The 19422-nt window shown below is 49.4% G+C and overlaps 2 protein-coding genes across 8 annotated transcripts in view; both read right to left on the bottom strand.

Moving 5' to 3' along the window:
- MKNK1 (MAPK interacting serine/threonine kinase 1) overlaps positions 1 to 7009 on the bottom strand; it is a 49344-nt gene extending 42335 nt beyond the window's left edge. For 2 of the 4 annotated variants that reach the window (XM_043461438.1, XM_043461441.1), the window contains exon 1: positions 6855 to 7009. The gene's annotated coding sequence lies outside the window, so the exon portion shown is untranslated. The remainder of the gene's footprint in view (positions 1 to 6854) is intronic. The other 2 variants (XM_043461442.1, XM_043461439.1) reach the window with 2 other exon arrangements.
- A 3354-nt stretch (positions 7010 to 10363) lies between these two features.
- Positions 10364 to 18993, bottom strand: MOB3C (MOB kinase activator 3C). 4 transcript variants are annotated; one of them, XM_043461435.1, is made up of 5 exons: positions 18791 to 18929; positions 17631 to 17800; positions 14860 to 15321; positions 12691 to 12893; positions 10364 to 12364 (listed from the first exon to the last, which is right to left on the bottom strand). In XM_043461435.1, exons 3-5 carry the CDS (start codon positions 15275 to 15277, stop codon positions 12335 to 12337), a joined length of 651 nt encoding a protein of 216 aa, XP_043317370.1. In that variant the 5' UTR covers positions 15278 to 15321; positions 17631 to 17800; positions 18791 to 18929; the 3' UTR covers positions 10364 to 12334. The 4 variants fall into 4 exon arrangements, with proteins under 4 accessions (XP_043317370.1, XP_043317371.1, XP_043317369.1 ...); XM_043461436.1 differs by having other exon boundaries at positions 18787 to 18925; XM_043461434.1 differs by lacking the exon at positions 17631 to 17800 and having other exon boundaries at positions 18791 to 18993.
- Positions 18994 to 19422: the final 429 nt, after the last annotated feature.

Here is a 19422-nt window from a genome sequence, read left to right as displayed (position 1 = left end):
GAATTTGGAGGTTTTCAGACACATGACCCAGGATTCTGAGTGCCTGGTTGGCCCTGATTCCTTCTGACACCTTTCCAAATTCTAGTGGGCCTCTTTTCCTCCTCAGAAAGAACTTTTGACTCTCACACTACCTGAATCTTCTTAGCATTCCATACGAAATACCCAGAAGAGCCCTGGAACCCTCACCTCATTCCCGCACCTCTTCCTGGTATACAGCTGGGAAAGGGTAAAATCTCACAGACTGGTCTGCCATCAGATCTTATACAGGTGAAGCACTCAGCTCTCTCTCAATTATTCATGAATTTTCTGCTGTACAAGGAATGAATTTTTTTCAGAGTTCAAGAACTAGTCTTTCTATAGAAGCTTTAGAGAAAAAAAAACAAGTACACAAATAAGACATTTCCTCCCATAAAACATCAGTAGGGGGGCAGATAAGACAGATAAGCTTGTGGTATCTCTGTCCTTGATCTGAAAAGCCAGATTTGAGCCTGGTACTTCCCTATTCCAACACTTCTAATGGGTATCTACTGTCTCTGGAATGACCAAGGTCCCATGCTGTCACTCAGGGCCTCCACAATCTTGCCCTAGCCCACCCCTCCGGCATTATATCTTACCACTCCTCTATAGAAGTCCTGATCTATAGTCCAGGCAAAATGGACAGTTTCTACCTAACTTCACTGAACAATTTCCAGCTTCCTACACTTGTGCATAACTCAATCACAGTACCTGTAGCATTTTATTGCACATCTCCCCCTAGACTGTGAGCTAGCCACAGGGCAGAGACTGTGTCTGATTCACCTCTGGGTCCCCTATCCGTAGCACAGTGTCTGACATGGGGCAAACATTCAATAAATTTTAATGAATGAATGAAAACATGTGAAGTTATTTTGCTCTTAAACTGTTTTAGTTGGACTTCTATTAGCAGACTAAGCACAGTTTGGGTCACTGTCAAGAAGGAGAAAGACCTAAGAGAAAGAAAATCATGACCAATGTGATCCAAGCAACGGAAAATATGTTTTAAGAGTGAAGTAAAAGAAAACATGGCTGTTTAACCTCCAGAAGAGAAGATGAGGCTCAATTTGATTCTGGTTTTAGGTCTACAAAAGGTTCTCATGAGAAAATCTTGATCTCATGCTCCCTTATAATCAGAGGGAACTTTTCCATATTCATGGAAAGTGGAAAAAGAAGAAACAGCTTAAGTTCAGGCTAGAGAGGCTTAAGTTGGAGAGAAAGAAGAACCAAATCAGGGAGCATTTTTCAAAATACATTATTACTGTACTTTTTGGCAAGTGAATTGAAGGGGTTTGGCTGAGTACTGTTTTTTTTGGGCCATGCTACGCAATTTGTGCGATTTTAGTAATCTGACCAGGGATTGAACCCTCGTCCTCGGCAGTGAGAACACAGAGTCCTCTGGACCGCCAGGGGATTCCTGGTAGGCATTTTTGTTGAAGCCTGTGCAAAAGGAAATAAATATGCAGCTCTGTTCCTATTTGCTGTGGAGATCAGGTGAGACTGGTAAAAGTCAGGTAAGACTTCTCTAATGAGTCACCGACTTTTTTTTTTTTTTTTTTTTTGAGCCACTGAGTTTTAATTGACCCTTTTCCTACTGGCAGTTTTTGTCATATCATCTTTTGCAGTCCTGTGATGGAACAATCTAGTACAGGCATACCTCAGAGATACTGCATGTTTGGTTCCAGATCACCTAAATAATCAAGTCACATAAATTCTTCAGTTTTTTGGTGCATGTAAAAGTCATATCTATACTATATGGTAGTCTATTAAGTAGGCAATAGCATTATGTCTTAAAAAAATGTACATACCTTAATTAGAATTAATCATTAAATCAAATTAATATTATTAAAAATTAAAAATAATAAAATACACTTATTGCTAAAAAATGTTAACCATCATCTGACAATACATAGTTGCCACAAACCTTTAATATGTAAGAAATGCAATATTTTTGAAGTGCAATAAAATGAGGTATGACTATGTTTCAAATTTTCTTGATGGGACAATGGAAAAGAAAGAGAAGGCAATGATATCAGAGTAAGACAGCAGGGAAATGGTCATAAAAATATACCTTCTATAAAACCAATACTTAATTGGATATCAATAATAATTATCAATAGTATTACTATTGGGACTTTCCTGGTGGTTCAGTGGCTAAGACTCCATGCTCCCAATGCATGAGGTCTTGGTTCCACTCCTGGTCAGGGAACTAGATCCTGCATGCCACAACTAAAGAGCTCGTGTGCTGCAACATAATGTTCCCATTCTCCAACTTTCTTTACCTCCTTTTGGAAGACAGAATAAACAGAGCCCCAGTCACAGCATTTGGAGTCTTGCAGTATAATGAAAAGAACACAGGTCTCTGAATCCAACACTAATAGGTTTGGACCAAGCTCTGTCACTTATGAGCTACATGACTTTGGGAAAATCACTCTAATCTTTCTGAGGTCCAATTTCTTCATCTTTAAATTGGGGTTAAATATCCCCATGTTACAGGATTCTGAGGATTAAATAAATTATAGTGTGTAACACATCTGATATACTCAGCCACAAAGCAGAGTAGAGACTAGATAAACATCAGTGTTCTTCTCTTCACACCTCTATACATTATGGCCACAATTCATCATTTCAGTTTATTTCCCTTCCTCACCAAATCCACTCCTCTCCCTCTACTTCATCCCCACCTTTAGACCACTGCCCAAGCTGTTCCTTCTCACTGGAATGAACCTCCTTCAAGGCCTAGCATAAATTTTCCAACCTTCAGGAATCCTTGCTGAACCCCCTTTGGTCATGTTGGGATTGATTTCTCCCACTTTGTTTACATTCTTCACTACATTTACTAGAGTCAACCTGATTTCAGTTATTTATGTACTTATCTGTCTTGCCAACTACACTGGAGGGAGAAGGCTCTGAGAAGACAATTACTTATAGGAGGGCAGGAAATGTGTTGCTCTCTTCTGTGTGTATTTCTCAATACCAGGGTCCTGTATGTAGAAAGAGCTCAATGTGTGTTTTTTGAATTGAATCTTGCCACCATGGTTTTTCCAGTAGTCATGTATGGATGTGTGAGTTGGACTATAAAGCTGAGCACCGAAGAATTGATTCTTTTGAACTGTGATGTTGGAGAAAACTCTTGAGAGTCCCTTGGACTGCAAGGAGATCCAACCAGTCCATCGTAAAGGAGATCAGTCCTGGGTGTTCATTGGAAGGACTGATGCTGAAGCTGAAACTCCAATACTTTGGCCACCTGATGCAAAGAACTGACTCATCTGAGAAGACCCTGATGCTGGGAAAGACTGAAGGCAGAAGGAGAAGGGGACGACAGAGGATGAGATGGCTGGATGGCATCACTGACTCAATGGACACAAGTCTGGGAGTTGCTGATGCACAGGGAGGCCTGGCGTGCTGCAGACCATGGGGTCGCAAAGAGTCAGACACGACTGAGCAACTGGACTGAACTGAATCACTGACTGAGAAACTTTACGGAAAGCTCCTGGACTGAGTTTCTAAAATTCTGCTCTCACTGCCTGACTTGTAACACGCAATTTTTAAAGTATACTAATATTCCTAAACTAAGAGCCACCAATACTCATGCAGTTTGCTTCATTCTATCACCACTCTTTCAACACACTCTGGACTCGTCTAAAGGTATTTCTTCAGGATACAGGAAGACATGGCTGGGAGGACATCACTCCCTCATGGAGGTAGGTGACCCTGAAGAACTGTTTCTACCCCACTGGTTAGAACGACAGCCATTGAAACCATATTAAAAAGCAAACAGTATTCCAGGCCAGAATACTGGAGTGGGTAGCCTTTCCCTTCTCCAGGCAATCTTCTCAACCCAGGGATTGAACCCAGGTCTCCCACATTATGGGCAGATTCTTTACCAGCTGAGCCACAAGGGAAGCCCAAGAATACTGCAGTGGATAGCCTATGCCTTCTCCAGCGGATCTTCCCGACCCAGGAATCGAACCAGGGTCTCCTGCCTTGCAGGCAGATTCTTTACCAATTGATTTTCAGGGAAGCCCATAAAGCAAACATGTAGAACCCAAAAGTAGATCTGAATGATTTCTAGCTGCCTCCGTTCCCAAGTCTGTAGAATACATAGTTTTGACATGTCACATATAAAGCACTTAAAACAGTATATGCCACATAAGAAGTACTCAATAAATGTTCAATATTTTCTTATAAAGTAGCAGACTGGAAGAAAACAGAGTCAGAATCTTTCACTTTTCATATTATTTCTACCACTGACTCAAGTCTTGTCCAGTCTTGTCCCTTCCCCTCTGTGGGCCTCTTCTCATCTGTAAAATCGAAGAAGAACCAGATGTTGTCCAAACTCACTGTGCCTTCAATGAGGTATATTTCTCTACAATCACCAAAGAGCCTTCCTGTTCCAGATGGTGAAGCTGCTGGCAAGGAAAAATTGTAGCTGCTGGTTCCCAGAGGAGAGGGGCCAAGGCAAGGTCAGGACAATTGATTGGTAAACCACCTGTGCACCTTCCCCTGTGTGAACTATAACACATTCAGTGCAGGTTCCTGAACAGAACATCACCTCCTTGCCAACAGAACTCACAGCAAAGGCAAGGCAAGAGGCTGAAAACAATAGTAGCAATGACAGATTCTGCCTTGTGCAGGATTCCTGCACTTTCTTACCTTTGATGCCTATAATTAGGGCACCATCAATCTAAACTAGGACTCTCCTTAGGCACAAAAAGAAGGAAGAATACAAAGGCCCACTCTGAACCTGAAAGCTCATAAAACAAAGACCAAAGCGAGTATATAAAAATGTCACTGACTCATCTGACTGCACACACTGCAGAGGCCTACTATGTGCCAGGCAGAGGAGGGATGAAATAGGCATGGTCCCTTTCTACCAATGTACTCAGAGCACATCTTGGGGGACATATTCCAAGGCATACTGTAATCAGAGCTATATTCAAGGTGTAGCTTCTGCTACAGAAGATGGGAAGGGGCAACTAATACAGTCGTGGGGATCAGAGAAGCTTCAATGGCAGGTTACAGGAGACACAGGCCTTGAAAGATGGAGGTGGGGACTCTAGGAAGAGTGAATAAAGGAACATGCAAGGGAGTACTTGAGGAAATTAAAAAAAAAAAAAAAGTTTATTTTGCCTGGGCCATAGGGTGCAGGTTTGAGAGAACAAAGGGAAACAGGGCAGGAGAGAGATTTGGGAACAGATTATAGAGGGGCCTTTCCATGAGGTCAAGGAGCCCAAACTCCATAAGGTAGGCAACAAGGCCAACCAAGGTTTCTGAGCAGAGATATGTTGAGAACATTTCTCAGGAAGATCACATGGGCACCCGTGAAAAGGTAAAAGGAACCAAGTTACTAAATTACTATAGGATCTTCATAAGTTTGTGCCAGAATCCAACAGCTCCTGTTCACAGAACTCACTGCCCAGGTTCAGCTTCATGCAATCCGAGTTTAAGAGGTGCTCCCATGCTAGGCCCTATAAACATCAAAATCTGCTAGCAAAATAGGCCTCCCAAAGTCAAGAAACCAAGTAGCACTATGGATCACAGAAAGGGAAAAGCTGATGTGGAAGAAGTTGGGGAGAGATCACCAAAATCTCCAGCTGCCCCAGCTCCACATTAAAAAACAAAACAAAACACCAACCCTCTTTACATTACTTCCAGCCGAAGCTTCTTTAGAGGGGCTGAAGCTAAGGATAGTGGGGCTGAAAGAACTTGGGTCAATGGCTGAGGATCCAGTGAAATAACAGACATGAATTGTCGAGCACAGTGCTGGGCATAGGAGGACTGGTCAACAAACACTGACCCAACCTGCAAGGTCAGCTCCACCTGTAAATCCCACTGAGGCTTCAAAACCTAGGCCACTTTAACTCTTCCCCCAAGGCCTTTCTAACGTCCAAAATGACCTAATTCCTAGAAATCACACTCATTTCATGCACAAAATATTCAGCACCCAATTCATGACACGTGTCACACTAAAAGACTGCAACTCACCTTCACAATGACCCTCCTGTGCCCTTTTAATACAAGAGAAGCTAAAGCTCTGGCTGGGAAAACAACTTGCACAGCTACTTAGTGGCAGATACAGTCTGTCTCCTTAGGGAGTTAGTTTCCAGGCCACCTGTCAGATGGTCAGTGGCAGATCAGAGGCCCGCGTGGTGAAGGCGCACAGCTACTTAAGTGGCAGAGGTGAGATCTGAACCCAGGTCTGCCTGACCCAAACTCGAGTATTTCCAACATTTCAATCCTGTCACCCACGCTGGCCTCTGATCTGCCACTGACCATCTGACAAGGTAGCCTGGAAACTCCCTAAGGAGACAGATTGTATCCCATACTATTTTCTCTCCTCACAGGACAGCGACCCACACACGTCAGGAACTTTGAAGTGAAAACAGTTCACTTTAAAATAATGGAGTACACAGATATGAAACATTCCTCACATGAAAAACTATTCATGACGTTGGACTGCCTGAGCCTTGAGCCCAGCCACATAGCCTGATACGTACCGAGTCTCAAACCGGCCCCTGGCTAAACTCCGACCTCGGACACCTGTCACAACCCAAGCCCCGAACCCAGGCGCCGGCTGAGCCCGGACTGGAGACACACGATGCGCCCAGAGCTCGTCCCAGACGGAGCCCCAAGGACGGTCTTAAAGAAGCTGCTCCTTCAGCTGTCCGCCCCCTCCTGCCAGCCCGGCCCGCAACAGAATAGAATCTGGTCGTGACCTCGGGCCGTTCCGAAAGCCCCAACAGCTCCTTCCCAGGAACAGGACTCATTCACGGGCCGCACCCCCTCCCCCGTGGGCGCCCCATTTTACTCGCAGAGGTATCTCGCTGTCTGGGCTTTACCTCAGCTGACTCCTGGAGGGACAGGTCGCTCGCACTCCACCTACAGAACGCTCCCCAGAGAACGCGGAAGAGGCAGTACTAGCCCGGAGGGGCGGGCCCGACCTAAGAGAGGCGTGAGGGGCGGAGCTGCGCCTGCGTCCTGTTAGCTACGCGCTGGAAAAGGGTGGGGCCGTACTAAGTAAACTGCGCAGGCGTGATGGAAGAGGGGCGGGGCGATTGCTGGGGTAGGGGGCGGGGCTTGGCGCCTTCTGAAGCTACCTTTTCGGACTGGAGGTCAGGAGTCCTGGGAAGTGCCTGGAAGGAGGAGGCCGGGCAAGGAGCAGGTATTATTATATTTACCGAGCGCTTCTGCATGCTTGGGAGGAATATTTTGAATGCTGCCAGTCTTTTTAAAAAAGAGAACGAATTCTGTAAAATTTCTTAAAAGGTTTGGGTGCTTGGAAATTTCTTAAAGAGATGGGAATACCAGACCACCCTACCTGCCTCCTGAAAAATCTGTAAGTCAAGTAGCAACAGTTAGAACGAGGACAGACATGGAACAACGGACTGGTTCCAAATTGTGAAAGCAGTACGTCGTGGCTATATATTGTCATCCTGCTTATTTAACTTATATGCAGAGTACATCATGTGAAATGCTGGGCTGGATGAAGCACAGGCTGGGAGAAATATCAATAACCTGAGATATGCAGATGACACCACACTTATAGCAGAAAGTCAAGAGGAACTAAAAAGCCTCTTGAATAAAGTGAAAGAGGAGAGTGAAAAAGCTGGCTTAAAACTCAACATTCAAAAAACAAAGATCATGGCATCTGGTCCCATCATTTAATGGCAAATGGATGGGGAAATGATGGAAACAGTGACAGACTTTATTTTCTTCGGCTCCAAAATCACTGCAGATGGTGACTGCAGCCATGAAATTAAAAGACACTTGCTCCATGGAAGAAAAGCTATGACCAACCTAGACAGCCTGTTAAAGAGCAGACACATTACTTTCCTGATGAAGGTTCATCTAGTCAAAGCTATGGTTTTTCCAGTAGTCATGTATGGATGTGAGAGTTGGACCATAAAGAAAGCTGAGAGCTGAAGAATTGATGCTTTTGAACTATGGTGTTGGAGAAGACTCTTGAGAGTGTCTTGGACTGCAGGGAGATCCAACCAGTCCATCCTAAAGAAAATCAATCCTGAATATTCGTTGGAAAGACTGATGCTGAAGCTGAAGCTCTGGTACTTTGGGCACCTGATGTGAAGAACTGACTAACTGGAAAAGACCCTGATGCTGGAAAAGATTGAAGGTGGGAGGAGAAGGGGACGACACAGGATGAGATTGTTGGATGCCATCACTGACTCAATGGACATGAGTTTGAGCAAGCTCCAGGAGTTGGTGGACAAGGAAGCCTGGCATGCTGCAGTCCATGGGGTTGCAAAGAGTTGGACACAACTGAGCAATTGAACTGAACTGAACTGAATATCTCAATAGCCAGATGATCTTGTCACTCAGGCTTAGGTTCCAACAGAGGTTCTTAAAATTGCTGTGTGCCCCACATGGCAACCAAGTTCAGTTATACAGAGATGAGGGTTCCAGGGGCTCAGAGGAGGAAAGTCTTAAGGAAAGTCTCCCCACATAAGATGGAGTTCCAGCCATGCCTATGGCTCCCTTCACCATACACTCCACACAACTCCTGGGAGGTGGGGCAGTGGGAGTACCAGCAGGAAACAACCTCCAAAAGGCTGCAGTGTTCATGAGGGTCAAGGATACTGGGGTATCCTTTACTCAGCAGGTGAATGCTCTGCTCCAGGGTGGGGCAAATGGCTCGATTCCTTATTCCCTGCTCCAAATATTTTTATGGCTCCTGAGCCAACAGGAAAACAAAGCCTTCTGCAGCCTGACTGCCTTTCTACATTCAATACACTGCCTCTTCCCAGATCCTCTCTTGCCAAAGTTTGCCCTATGGGGGGCTCTTTTCTTCGTGTAGCTGAGGCCCCAGCTCTCTCTTTTATCTTCTTTCTCTGTCGTCGTCTTCTCCAAGCATCCCTCTCTGAATTTCTCAAAGTAGTTTTGTGAGGGCTTTCTGATGTATTCAGACATTGTCATGTAAGGTACAGGTCTTGGCCACACAGTTCTGAGATAAATCTACCTTTATATGGTGTATTCCAGAACAACTGTGACCCCAGAGCCTGAAGTTTCTGAGTCTAGTAATTGAGGAAGTAGTGAGTGACCTGTCATAGGAGGTGTGCAAGCAAAGCCACCTTATAGAATGCTGGACTGGGGCCTCCTCTGGTAAGCCAGAAGGGGCTGCAGAGTGGAGGCCTTAGACGCCTACAGCAACGAAAGGAGGGACACTGGGCATCAGGAAGGTAGCCAGGCAACAAATGATTCAACAAGCTATTACATGTCAAGCATTTAGAGTTCTACCTAACACAGGTTGTGTGCTCAGTCGCTCAGTCATGTCTGACTCTTTGCAACCCCATGGACTGTAGCCCGCCAGGCTCCTCTGCCCATGGGATTTTCCAGGCAAGAATACTGGAGTGGGTTGCCATTCCCTTCTCCAGGGGAATCTTCCTGACCCAGGGATGGAACCCATGTCTGCTGAGTCTCCTGCATTGGCAGGTGGACTCTTTACCACTGAGCCACCTGGGAAGCCCATACCTAACACATAGTATTTGTTACTATTGTGAATGATCCAAACTGAGTAACCAGGAGTTTAGAAATCAGTAAGTCCCTTACTCCCACACCTGATCATGAAGGAGATGGGGGAAACTGAGGTTCAGAGGAGAAAGGAATGTGCCAGAGTATTTTGAGGGCTGGGCTGAGACTCGCACCCAGGTCTCTGCCTCCTAGGAGAGCCACTGCATAAAGCCAGGTTGTCTCCTTCTCAGGGAGAAAGAAGAGCTCTAGGTGGGTCTTTGCTGACTCTTTAAGAACCAAGCTGTTTTTCAACTCTTTATCTAGGCAGTTGGGGTAAGGGGCTGTGGAATGATAGCAGGACCTGAGCTAAGAGCGTCAGCTGTCCCTGGGGAATAAACTCAGGAGTCAGCCTATGTCTTGCCACCCCCACCTGAAGCTCTAACCAGCACCCAACAAACAGCCTTAAGAACTTCTTCTGCTCTGATTAGGATTAGGGCTGTATTTCTGTCCTGTCCCTTAACCCATTAGCTCCAATAAACCACCCAGATTAATAGGATGGGTAAGAGTGACCAGTGACAGGCACCCTGAGCTGAAACAATGACTCTCCAAAGAGACTGAGTTCCCCGAAGGTAAGGCCCAGCCCTCTCCACTCTAAGGTTTCTAGCCTAGCCCAGGAATTCTAGGTCCTGAATTCTCAGAGCCCTGGGAAAAGCTCAGTGTCTCCACCCTGGAAAGCTGGGCCAGACATGACTACACCAGCCAGCCCTTCACAAGGCCCAGGATCTCAGGACACAAAGCCCTCTCTGCCCCATTCTGGCCCAGTTCCTTCCACAGCCTGCCCAGGAGCCATGTGGCACCCTGACAACAGTTTCCCACCAGGCCCTTTAGTTTGCCTCCTTTATTTTACCAAAAATAACAAAGATAAATTTTCCCCCTGTTTCACAAAAAATAGATTGTCTCCATTCCGCTCCCCCCCCTTCATAATCAGCACTGGCAGTAGCCTAGACTCCAACTCCCAATACACAGTCCTCTTTGGGAGAATCTTTGACTACCCCCCAACCCCGGACCCCCAGCCCCATGCCAGAATTTCTGGCAAAGCTGCTGAGCCAGTGTTTCCCTTGGGAATTTCTGGAGGCAGCTGTCCCAGGTCCAGCTGGCTCACCCCAGGAGACCCATCTGCTTCCCCAGGGATCTGGCAGCTGCAGGGCCATGGAGAGGGGCATGATTTTGGAGGCTTGGCTCAGCAGACAACCCCAGCAGACCACAGGGGTGGTGGGGTACTCTGGCATCAGGCTAGCAATCCTTGCTCGAAGCAAAAAACAGCTGTGTTCTGGAGAGAGCTGTCAAAGACTCTTTTGGAGTGCCTCTCATCTCCCTGTGTGGCAATCCAGAGGCCTGGGGTGAAAGTCAGAACCCCTGGTTTCTACTCCAGCTCCACAAAAGCTTTGCTGGGAGGCCTTGGACAATTTCTCCCACATCTCTTCTGGCTTCAGTTTTCTCCTGTGTCCACGGATGTTTCTGTAAGCGAGACTGGATGATCCTGATTCCTTCTGGTTCTCCATCCTGGCCCCCCAGCCCACTGTCTCCAGGAGAGGAGGGCCCTGTCCCTGCCTCAGTTTTCTCACTTGTATGTCTGGGTGCAGGGCTGGACATGGAGGTGCTGAGTAGTAAGAGCTGAATGACCATGCCAGTTTCTCTGTGGGTAGCTTTGCTCTGAAATCCAACCAGCTGGAATGTCTCAGTGATGGTTGGGAAGGAGGCAGGTACTTGCAGGATGGGGGCTCTCCAAGCCTGGAAGAGTCTGTTCACAGCTGTGTGGTCCTCAATATCCCAGATGGGAGATAAAGCTCTGGAGTTTCCCAGTTCAAGTTCATTAGCTCTGTGAGTTAGAGGATTATCTTCTACTGGGTTTCAGATCCTCACAACCACATCTGGAGATTTGGGGAGCTAGATTGGTGTGTATGATTCCTGATTTAAGGACAGAGGACCTTTGTGGACATGAGAGATCACCCCTGATGCCTAGGAGGCTGTTTATAACTAGGCCTTCCTGGAGGCAGAGGGATGAGGGAAATGATAGCGCATGAGCATCTCTGGCTGAGCAAATCCGAACCCGTGTTGATGGTGGGCCAAGATTTTAGGTACTCAGGATAGGGCTCCCCTTCCTAACTCCTACCAGCTCCCCAGAAGTCATGCTGATGGAAAATGGTGGCTTGGAAGGTTCAAATATGGAGCTACACACAAAGCTACACACAAAGCTACACACAAAGGTCAGGCACACCAAATGGGGTGACTGACTTGTCATCATTCCTAAGTGGTCATGGTCTGAAGGCTCTAGTCCCTACTTCCTTCCATCTATCCATCCATTTACCTAACATTTATGGAGGGCCCATGTGCCAGGAAGGGTCTAAGGCAGCTTGCTCTCACAGACACACCCCATAGTCAATATCATACATATACACACTCATCTCATCTGTGTCCACTCACAGACCAGCTGCTCATGCTCTTGCACCTTTCTTGCTATCACTTCAGCCATATCCACACTCCCCAAACAGGCTTGGGAAGCACCATGGAAGGGTCAAGTGTCAGAGCAGAAACCCTCTAGACTTCATGCTGCGGGGTTAGCTCCTCCTTTCCTCCTGTCTGCCTGCCTTTAAGCTCTTCCTTTCTCTACTCCCAAGCAGTCAGGAGGACATGTGGGCAGATTCCTGAGAACCAGAAGTTCAGGGACTTTGGATGTGTGGAGGGGCTCCAGGGCCTTAAGGTCCCTCTGCCACCAGACTTCTGAGGGTCCCCTCCCCTGGACACTCTGTGTTTAGATGGTCCATCTGACAGTCAACAAGGTCCAGGTCTGGGCTCAGTGACAAATCCGCTCTGTCATCTCCCTCTGCAGAGACACAAGGTGGGGAGGAGTCAGTCAGAGCTCAGTGTACCAGGCAGCCCCTTCCCAAACTTCAGGCCCTGGCAACTCTTCTGCCTGAGCCTGGCCCCTGCCTGCCACCACCACCCCCCAACTCCAGGATGCAGACCTGTGTCTGTAAACTGATACTTGAATGAATTCGCTATTAAAGTACAAAATCCACTATTAAATGAGTTGTGGTCCCCTAATATATCCACTTGGGTATTGGATTTTCTTAAAGCACGGAGCCTTTGGATCTGAAAACTCACAGAGGCTAGCCCTGATAGGGGAGGGCAGTGGGGGCTTAGCCTCACCAGTGGCTCCAGCTCCCGCTGGTCCACCAGGCTGAACTCGCGGATGAAGTAATAGAAATGCTTGTAGCAGGTATTGACATGCGCCTCGGCCCCCATGCTGAGGATGCTGTCGAAGTGGTGGATGTAGACGTGTACAAAGACGCGGAAGAGGCGGGTCAGGATCTTGGTGCAGACCTGCTGGAAGTTCTTGGGGAAGGGAACTCCTAGGGGGTGGGATGGGCAGATAAATACAAGACATCAGCAACCTTTTGATGAAATTCTGCCCAACCCTGCCCTTCCCCCACACCGCCCAGGATGGCCTCTTTCCCTAGCATACTTCCCTGTGGGAAACAGAGATCAAGGTTTGCTTTCTCCCATACTTCCCTTTTTAATGAAGCACAAAGCTCACTGTGCCTCTTCGCTGCTGAAATACAAATCATCTTCCAATTTCCCCATCACCCTGAACAGGACTCTATAGCCTTGTTGGATCACTGACCAACCCTGCTGAGACTATGATGGAAGTTATGCCACAATTCTCTCCAGAAGCATATGCATCTGTAGGTGCTTACACACAACACTGTTGGATGCAATTCCAAGGGGAGTTTATCAATATCTGGGGCCCACTTTTTTTTGGGGGGGGCCATTTTTAAAAGTATGGGGCTTCAGGATTGAATCCTGTCTTCCCAGCATGGTAGCTGCTCAAAGCCTTTCATAATCTGATCCTGACTTGCCCCTCCAACCCACCTGACTTCTTCCCCTTTGCAATATCCACACAGCGGGCCCCAGACCCCAATCCTGAGAATTCCTAAATCTTCAAGAATGAATTTGGATATTTCTCAGTCCTTCAAACATTCAATAACACTTGCAAGAACCTTCCATCTGTGAGCCAGGCTTTGTGCTGGGTCCTCTGCACCTTTAGCCTGGTATGCTAATGGATATGGCAGCCACTCTAGATTTGATAAAACAGAGGTGCATAAACATGGAACCACTTGCCCAAGGCCACATAACTATTAATTAGTATAGACTGGAGGCGGGATTCAAGCCCTTTTTGCACTGCATCGAAGCACCCCTCAAATAAATGCTATAGACCCTGCCAGCAAGAAAGCCAAGGACTTTCTCTGTGAAAAAGGCACAATTTCTGTACCATCTCCCATGCTCACAGTTGAATTTGAGGCTACACCCTCTTCTCTGCTGTGGCAGAGTCATCCCAGGGTTAAGGCACAGGCATCTGGGATCTCACAGGCCTGGGGGTGAAAACTAAAAGGGAACAAGAGCTCAGACACAGGCCCACACTGACTCACCCTACTCCATGAGGCCCTTCCCCTTCCTCAGTGCTCTCGGGTGGGGCTGAGCCCTGTCTCCCTGTGAGCTCTTCCAGGCCCAGCCCAGGTCCCTCAGACTTGTCCTGCCCATCTAGACTCGGGGTCCTGGGTCCCACAAGACCTGAGCAAGTTCTGAGTACCTCCTGATTCAGTGCATTGTCCGTCTCTCCACCTGTTTCTTCTCTTGTGAAATGAAGATACCTGGGTTGCATATAATAGTGCAGGAAAGGGCAGGCCACCAAATGGGGAGGGGTGTGGGTGGTGATTTGTGACTCAAGGCCCTCAGCATTCAGACTTCTCCCCTCCGGGCCTGACCACCCTGGCCCGCCCATCTCTGATTCCCATAACCTTAACAAAGATGCACAGGAGGCCAGGTAGGGCGGGCTGCAGTGATGAACATAAGGTCATGCCAGCTTAGCTTCTAAGCCAACACCCCCTCCGGCTGCCCTTGAGTGAGGAAGCAGGGCCAGGATGACGTCACTCATCTCCCCTTTCCACCCTCACTCTTCCAGGCCGCCCAGCTGAGCTAAGACAAGGCTCCTTGACTGGCTTGAAATGGAAAAATTCTTCCCTTAAGGCCCACTGCAGTGGAGATGCTCTCTGGCCCCCAGTCCTGATCCCCTTTCCTTTCCTGGGGCCAGGAGTCAGAAAAGACTCCCAAGCGGCAGCAAGTCAGATTAGCCCAAACAGGGTGACTTGCTAGGAGCACCTTGAGGCACTTGTTCTGGAAGATTCTGAGAATCATCATGGTCTTGTCTGGGTGGTCCCTGGAGGGACACTCAAGCTTCAGACAAAAAGAGGCCCCAGAGAAAACAAAACAAAACAACAACAAAAAAGGAGCCTGACCTGCCTGCCAGGCGAGACTCACCTACGCGCGTGGGAAAGACATCCTCATCGTTGATGAGGCCTTCGATCCAGTCCATGAGCAGCGCCATGTAGCGCGGCGCTGAGAGCTTGGCCGGCCGCCGGTACTGGCGCTCGTCCTGCCAGCGGTACTCGTAGCGAGGCCCACCGGCCATGACTGGGCAGCTGGTCTCGCTGCAGCGCTCGGCCATGGTGCCGTAGATGAGGTTTATGCGGTTGAAGAAGTCCACCACGTGCACGGCGATCCAGTCATCTATGTTCTCCCCCGGCGGCAGCCTCACCACGCTGCGCAGGTCCAGGCCGGACTTGAGAGACGCCTGCGCCTTCTTGTACAGCTCAAAGCGCTGCGTGCCTGGCTCAAAGCGCTTCCGCGGCCTGAACGTCTTGTCCTTGGAGAACACCTGCTTCAGGCACAGTGCCATGGCCAGGCTGGGCCAAGGGGCCAAGGGCAGGACCTGCGGATGCCCTGCCAGGGCCAAGGGCAGAGGGGAGCACGGTGGTCAGGTCCTTACCAAATGGACTTGATTTCCGCCACATCATTGCCCTCTCACCTCTTGACTTTTGGCCTGGAGTTCTCAGCCTGGAATCTAAAGCCTCCTCATCCCTTCAATTCAGTATCCTGCCCTATTGCTAGCTCCCCTGGTTCCCCCTGCCAAGCTTTTCACAGCCCTCCCACCTCTTTTCTTTCCTCTCCACTTTCATTGTGTCTTAGAGAGGGCTGGGCCTAGGCTCCAAACAGGTGCTCCTCAGACTTGCTGTGGACTATTAGAGAGTTGGCAGAGGCTCCTGCAGGAGGCAGGGGCCTGGGTGAAATGATCTCTGGGGATCTCACAGGCCAGTTGGTACAGCGTGGGACAGCCTGCCGGCATTGTGCTGAGGGTAGAGGGGGGAGCCCCCACCCTCGGCTTCCTCTGGGATATCCCGTAGTCCATCCGGCCACCGGGGATTCCCAGGGAGCAGGAGGGACTTTTCTACCAAAAATGTCCTTTCCTTTTACTACCCTGAAAGGAAAGAGCTCTCAGATGGCCAGCTGGGTGGCCTCTGAATGTGACTGCAGGCACCGGAGGAGAGGGGGAGGGTGGCAGGTCTAGAAGGGCACCACTTCCTCCAACAGTGGCTGGAGATCTTTGCTCCCAAGCCTGCCTCTCCAGCCTGAAACCCAACCAGAACAAGCCACTGGCCCCTCCCACTGCACCTGACATTCGGTAGACATTCCTAGAGCTCCTACTATGTGCCTGGCCCTCACTGGGAGGCAGGAAAATGCAGTCACATCATCCAGTTGGGACCATCCAGAATTCAGAATTTGCTTTGCTTCTTAGAATTGAAGGATCTCAGACTCAGAACAGCCTTTGGGGACGATGATAAGAGCCCTAGGCTTTGAGACAGGAGACCTGGGTTCTAGTGTCGTCCACCATTGCTGGGTGACTCCTGCAGCAGGCGGGATTCGGCCCATGCAGTTTCCCGGGTCACTCACAGGCCAAGTTCCTGGAACTTCTAGAGTAATCACCTCATTTTCCCTGAGTGCTTGTGCTCTTGGGAAATGCAGGGACCCAGGTACCCACTGGAATTTAGCCACATGAACCCTGATCCTGACCCCAGACCGAGCACTAAGGCTGAGAGTAGGCTAAGCACTCAGCTGCTCCAGGCTGAACTCTGACCTGGCCTTGACCCTGGTCAATTTAAGGCCTGAACTCTTAACCCTAGACTAAGGCTTGAAAACAGCCACAAAGCCTGGCCTTGACCTCAGAGCTGACACTGTAGTATTTTCATTTCTCACACCTCTAGTAATACTGGGTCAGGTTTGGGGAAAGGAGGGTGGGAGCAAGGTGACAACTGGGTGTAACCAAAGGCACATGTGGGTTGTCATGTCAGACAACAAGTCAAGCTAGTGGAGAAGTGTGAAACAAGGATTCCTCCCTGTACACATAACACACAGGCCAGGAGGGGAGAAGTCAAGTAAAATGAAAGGAATTTGGAGAGTACAGGCAGGTCTCCCCGCAGGATCTTGTCATCTTGAAAAAAACCTCCAAGATGTGGCAGGTCATCCATCTGCTACCCCTCAACTTCTCACCCAAAGAAGTCCTCAGTGTGGGACCCAAGCTTCCTGACCCTAGAGGAGATTTCCACACTTCACATGCCCCTGCATCTAAATTCTGCTTAGGGAACTTCCCTGGCCATCCAGTGGTTAAGACTCTGCGTTTTCAATGCAAGGGGCATGGGTTTGATCCCTGGTCAGGGAATTAAGATCCTATACATTACGTGGCATGGCCACGAAATTAAAAAAAAAAAAAAGAAAAGAAACTCACATTATTCTTAGGGCAGGAGCTTCCAAAATCACACTACAATTAGTTGGTTCCCTGGGCTCTCCACCTTTGCACAGCCACCCTCACCGACAGCTACCAACAAACCTACCCTGGCATTCAACATCTCATCCTAGTTTTCTTGCCCCACTTCCCTAGAGCAACCACTCTGGGCTTCTTCCTGATCCACGGACAGCCCCCCAACTCCTGCTTCTGTATGTTTTCTTACACTGGTCCCTGGGCTTGACTCCCACTGTCAAGTTGAACACTACCTCCTCCCATAGCCTCCTCTACTGCACCCAGATTTCTTTGTCCTCGGGTGGAGACTACTCTTTGGTCATTTTGTCCTCCACCAGCTTCACCTCCCAGCCTAGGTCAGGCCTGGTACATACTGGATGCTCAGGCTTTGTGGAAAGCTCAAAAGCAAGAATCACCGAGTTGAAATAGTCCTGAGAAATCAATTGGCCTCACTTACTTCTTGAATGGATGAGGAAACTGAGGCCCCGGAAGAGGACTTCAGGAGCCCGGGTTCATTCAGCACGTCACAAGCAGGGCATCTCCAATGGCACAATGGGACACTGGGATAAGCTGGGGCATGACAACTGGTCAAGGGCCATTTTCCTGCCCTAGCTGCTTGCAACTGGTCTGGTGGAGATAAGGAGAGAGGCGGGGAGTGAAGGAAAAGGGGAAGCATCTTCCCATCCACTAGACCAACTTAATTCCTGTTCCCCCAACACACTGTGCCTCCCCCACACTCCACAGCAACTTGGGTGTCCTAACCAGTGAGCTAGGGTCCCACCTTCTTGCTGCAGAATGTCAACGCCTGGGTCTTTCCCCGGGGAAATGAAAGCTTTTGAGGGAGGGAACATGGATAGATGCCCTTGTATCCGGGCCACTTGTCTGTTTTCACTTCCCACTCTCATTCCTTTAGTGAGTCTCTTATCTCACAGAATCTCTGTCCCCTCCCTGGAACCATGGCTATTCCCCCTCTTGGCCCCTGTTTCCTAACTCTGGACGTCCTTTCATTCCTAAAGTGGCCAGTGATGGCTCGCTCCCTGGGTGGGCATCTGCATTTCCCAAATAAAGGCCACAGAGGAGCTCTGCCTGCTTCTGACACTCAGCCCCCTGCCTGGGCCACACCTGCCACTCCTCGAGTCCTGACTCAGGAGCCTGGCCCCAGCTGGAAACCAGAATCCAGCCTAGAGTAGACCGATGTGTGTTAGCGGGGTGGGGGTGGGCGGGAGCGCTGAGAGCAGAAATCCAAGATAAAAGTCGAGACGAGGACTCCCAGCTCCTCCCCGTGGCGCTCGGCCACCCACGACCACTCCTCGACCTCTCCCAGAACACCTGACGCCCCCGTCTCCCTAGCCCAGCAGCCAGGACAGATGGGCCGTAGGACCCAGAGGAGCAGGCCTGAAATTTCCGCCTGCGAAGACACGCCCTCTTCAACCGACGCGCCCCCACCCCACCCTGACTTTCCAGCTCCGAGTCCCGGACCCCGGAACCAGGGTTGTGGGCAGTCTGCTCCGGGCGCAGGTCGCCTGGGGACGGTGCCAGGCCGGGACAGCCGAAGAAATGAAAGTGGAAGAGAGGCTGAGTTGTGTGCGCGGCGGGGCGCGGGGGGAACTCACTCACGGGGTCCGCCGGGTGGGTTAGCGCGAGTCCTCTCTGGTCGCGGAGTCACATCCCCAGCGCGTGGTTCTCTCCTTTGCAGGTTCCCGGCGGTGCCGGTCTTCTCGCTTGTCCGCCTGCCTGCCCTGCTGAGCCCGCTGTCGCCCTCCGCCCCCAAGGCGACGCCTGCTCCGCCCAGGCCCTCTCGGCCCCGCCACGCTGCGGCCAAGGGGCGGGGAAGGGGCGGGGAGAGAGGACCCCCCTCCCAATACCTTCGCCTTTCCGGAAAGTCCATATCGCTCCCCCAGCTTCCCAGGGCCAAAGGACTTGGAGCTGGTTCTCTTAGGAGGGTCAAGGAGGCAGCCTCAGTTTCCTTGACTGTAAAATGGGGACAAACCCATTTTATACAGCTCTGTCTGGAGCTGGATAATGGTGGTTTCCTTGCCCTCCTAGAATCGTCAGTGTTTCCCTTGTCGCTGAGCTCAATTAGAGATCAGATCTGCCATCCACTCCCATACCCTCAGCTTCTGGCAGAGTGCCTGGCACATAGCAGGCACTTAATACCCATTTGCTGATTGAATGAACGACCGCCTTGGGAACCATTACCTCAGCACTCAAAGGACTGGCTCCCAAGAGTGCTCAGATCAGACTTTCAC

The sequence above is a fragment of the Cervus canadensis genome, chromosome 2 (assembly GCF_019320065.1).
Source record: "Cervus canadensis isolate Bull #8, Minnesota chromosome 2, ASM1932006v1, whole genome shotgun sequence".
NCBI lineage: Eukaryota > Metazoa > Chordata > Mammalia > Artiodactyla > Cervidae > Cervus > Cervus canadensis.
This window is presented reverse-complemented; position numbering and strand designations above follow the sequence as displayed.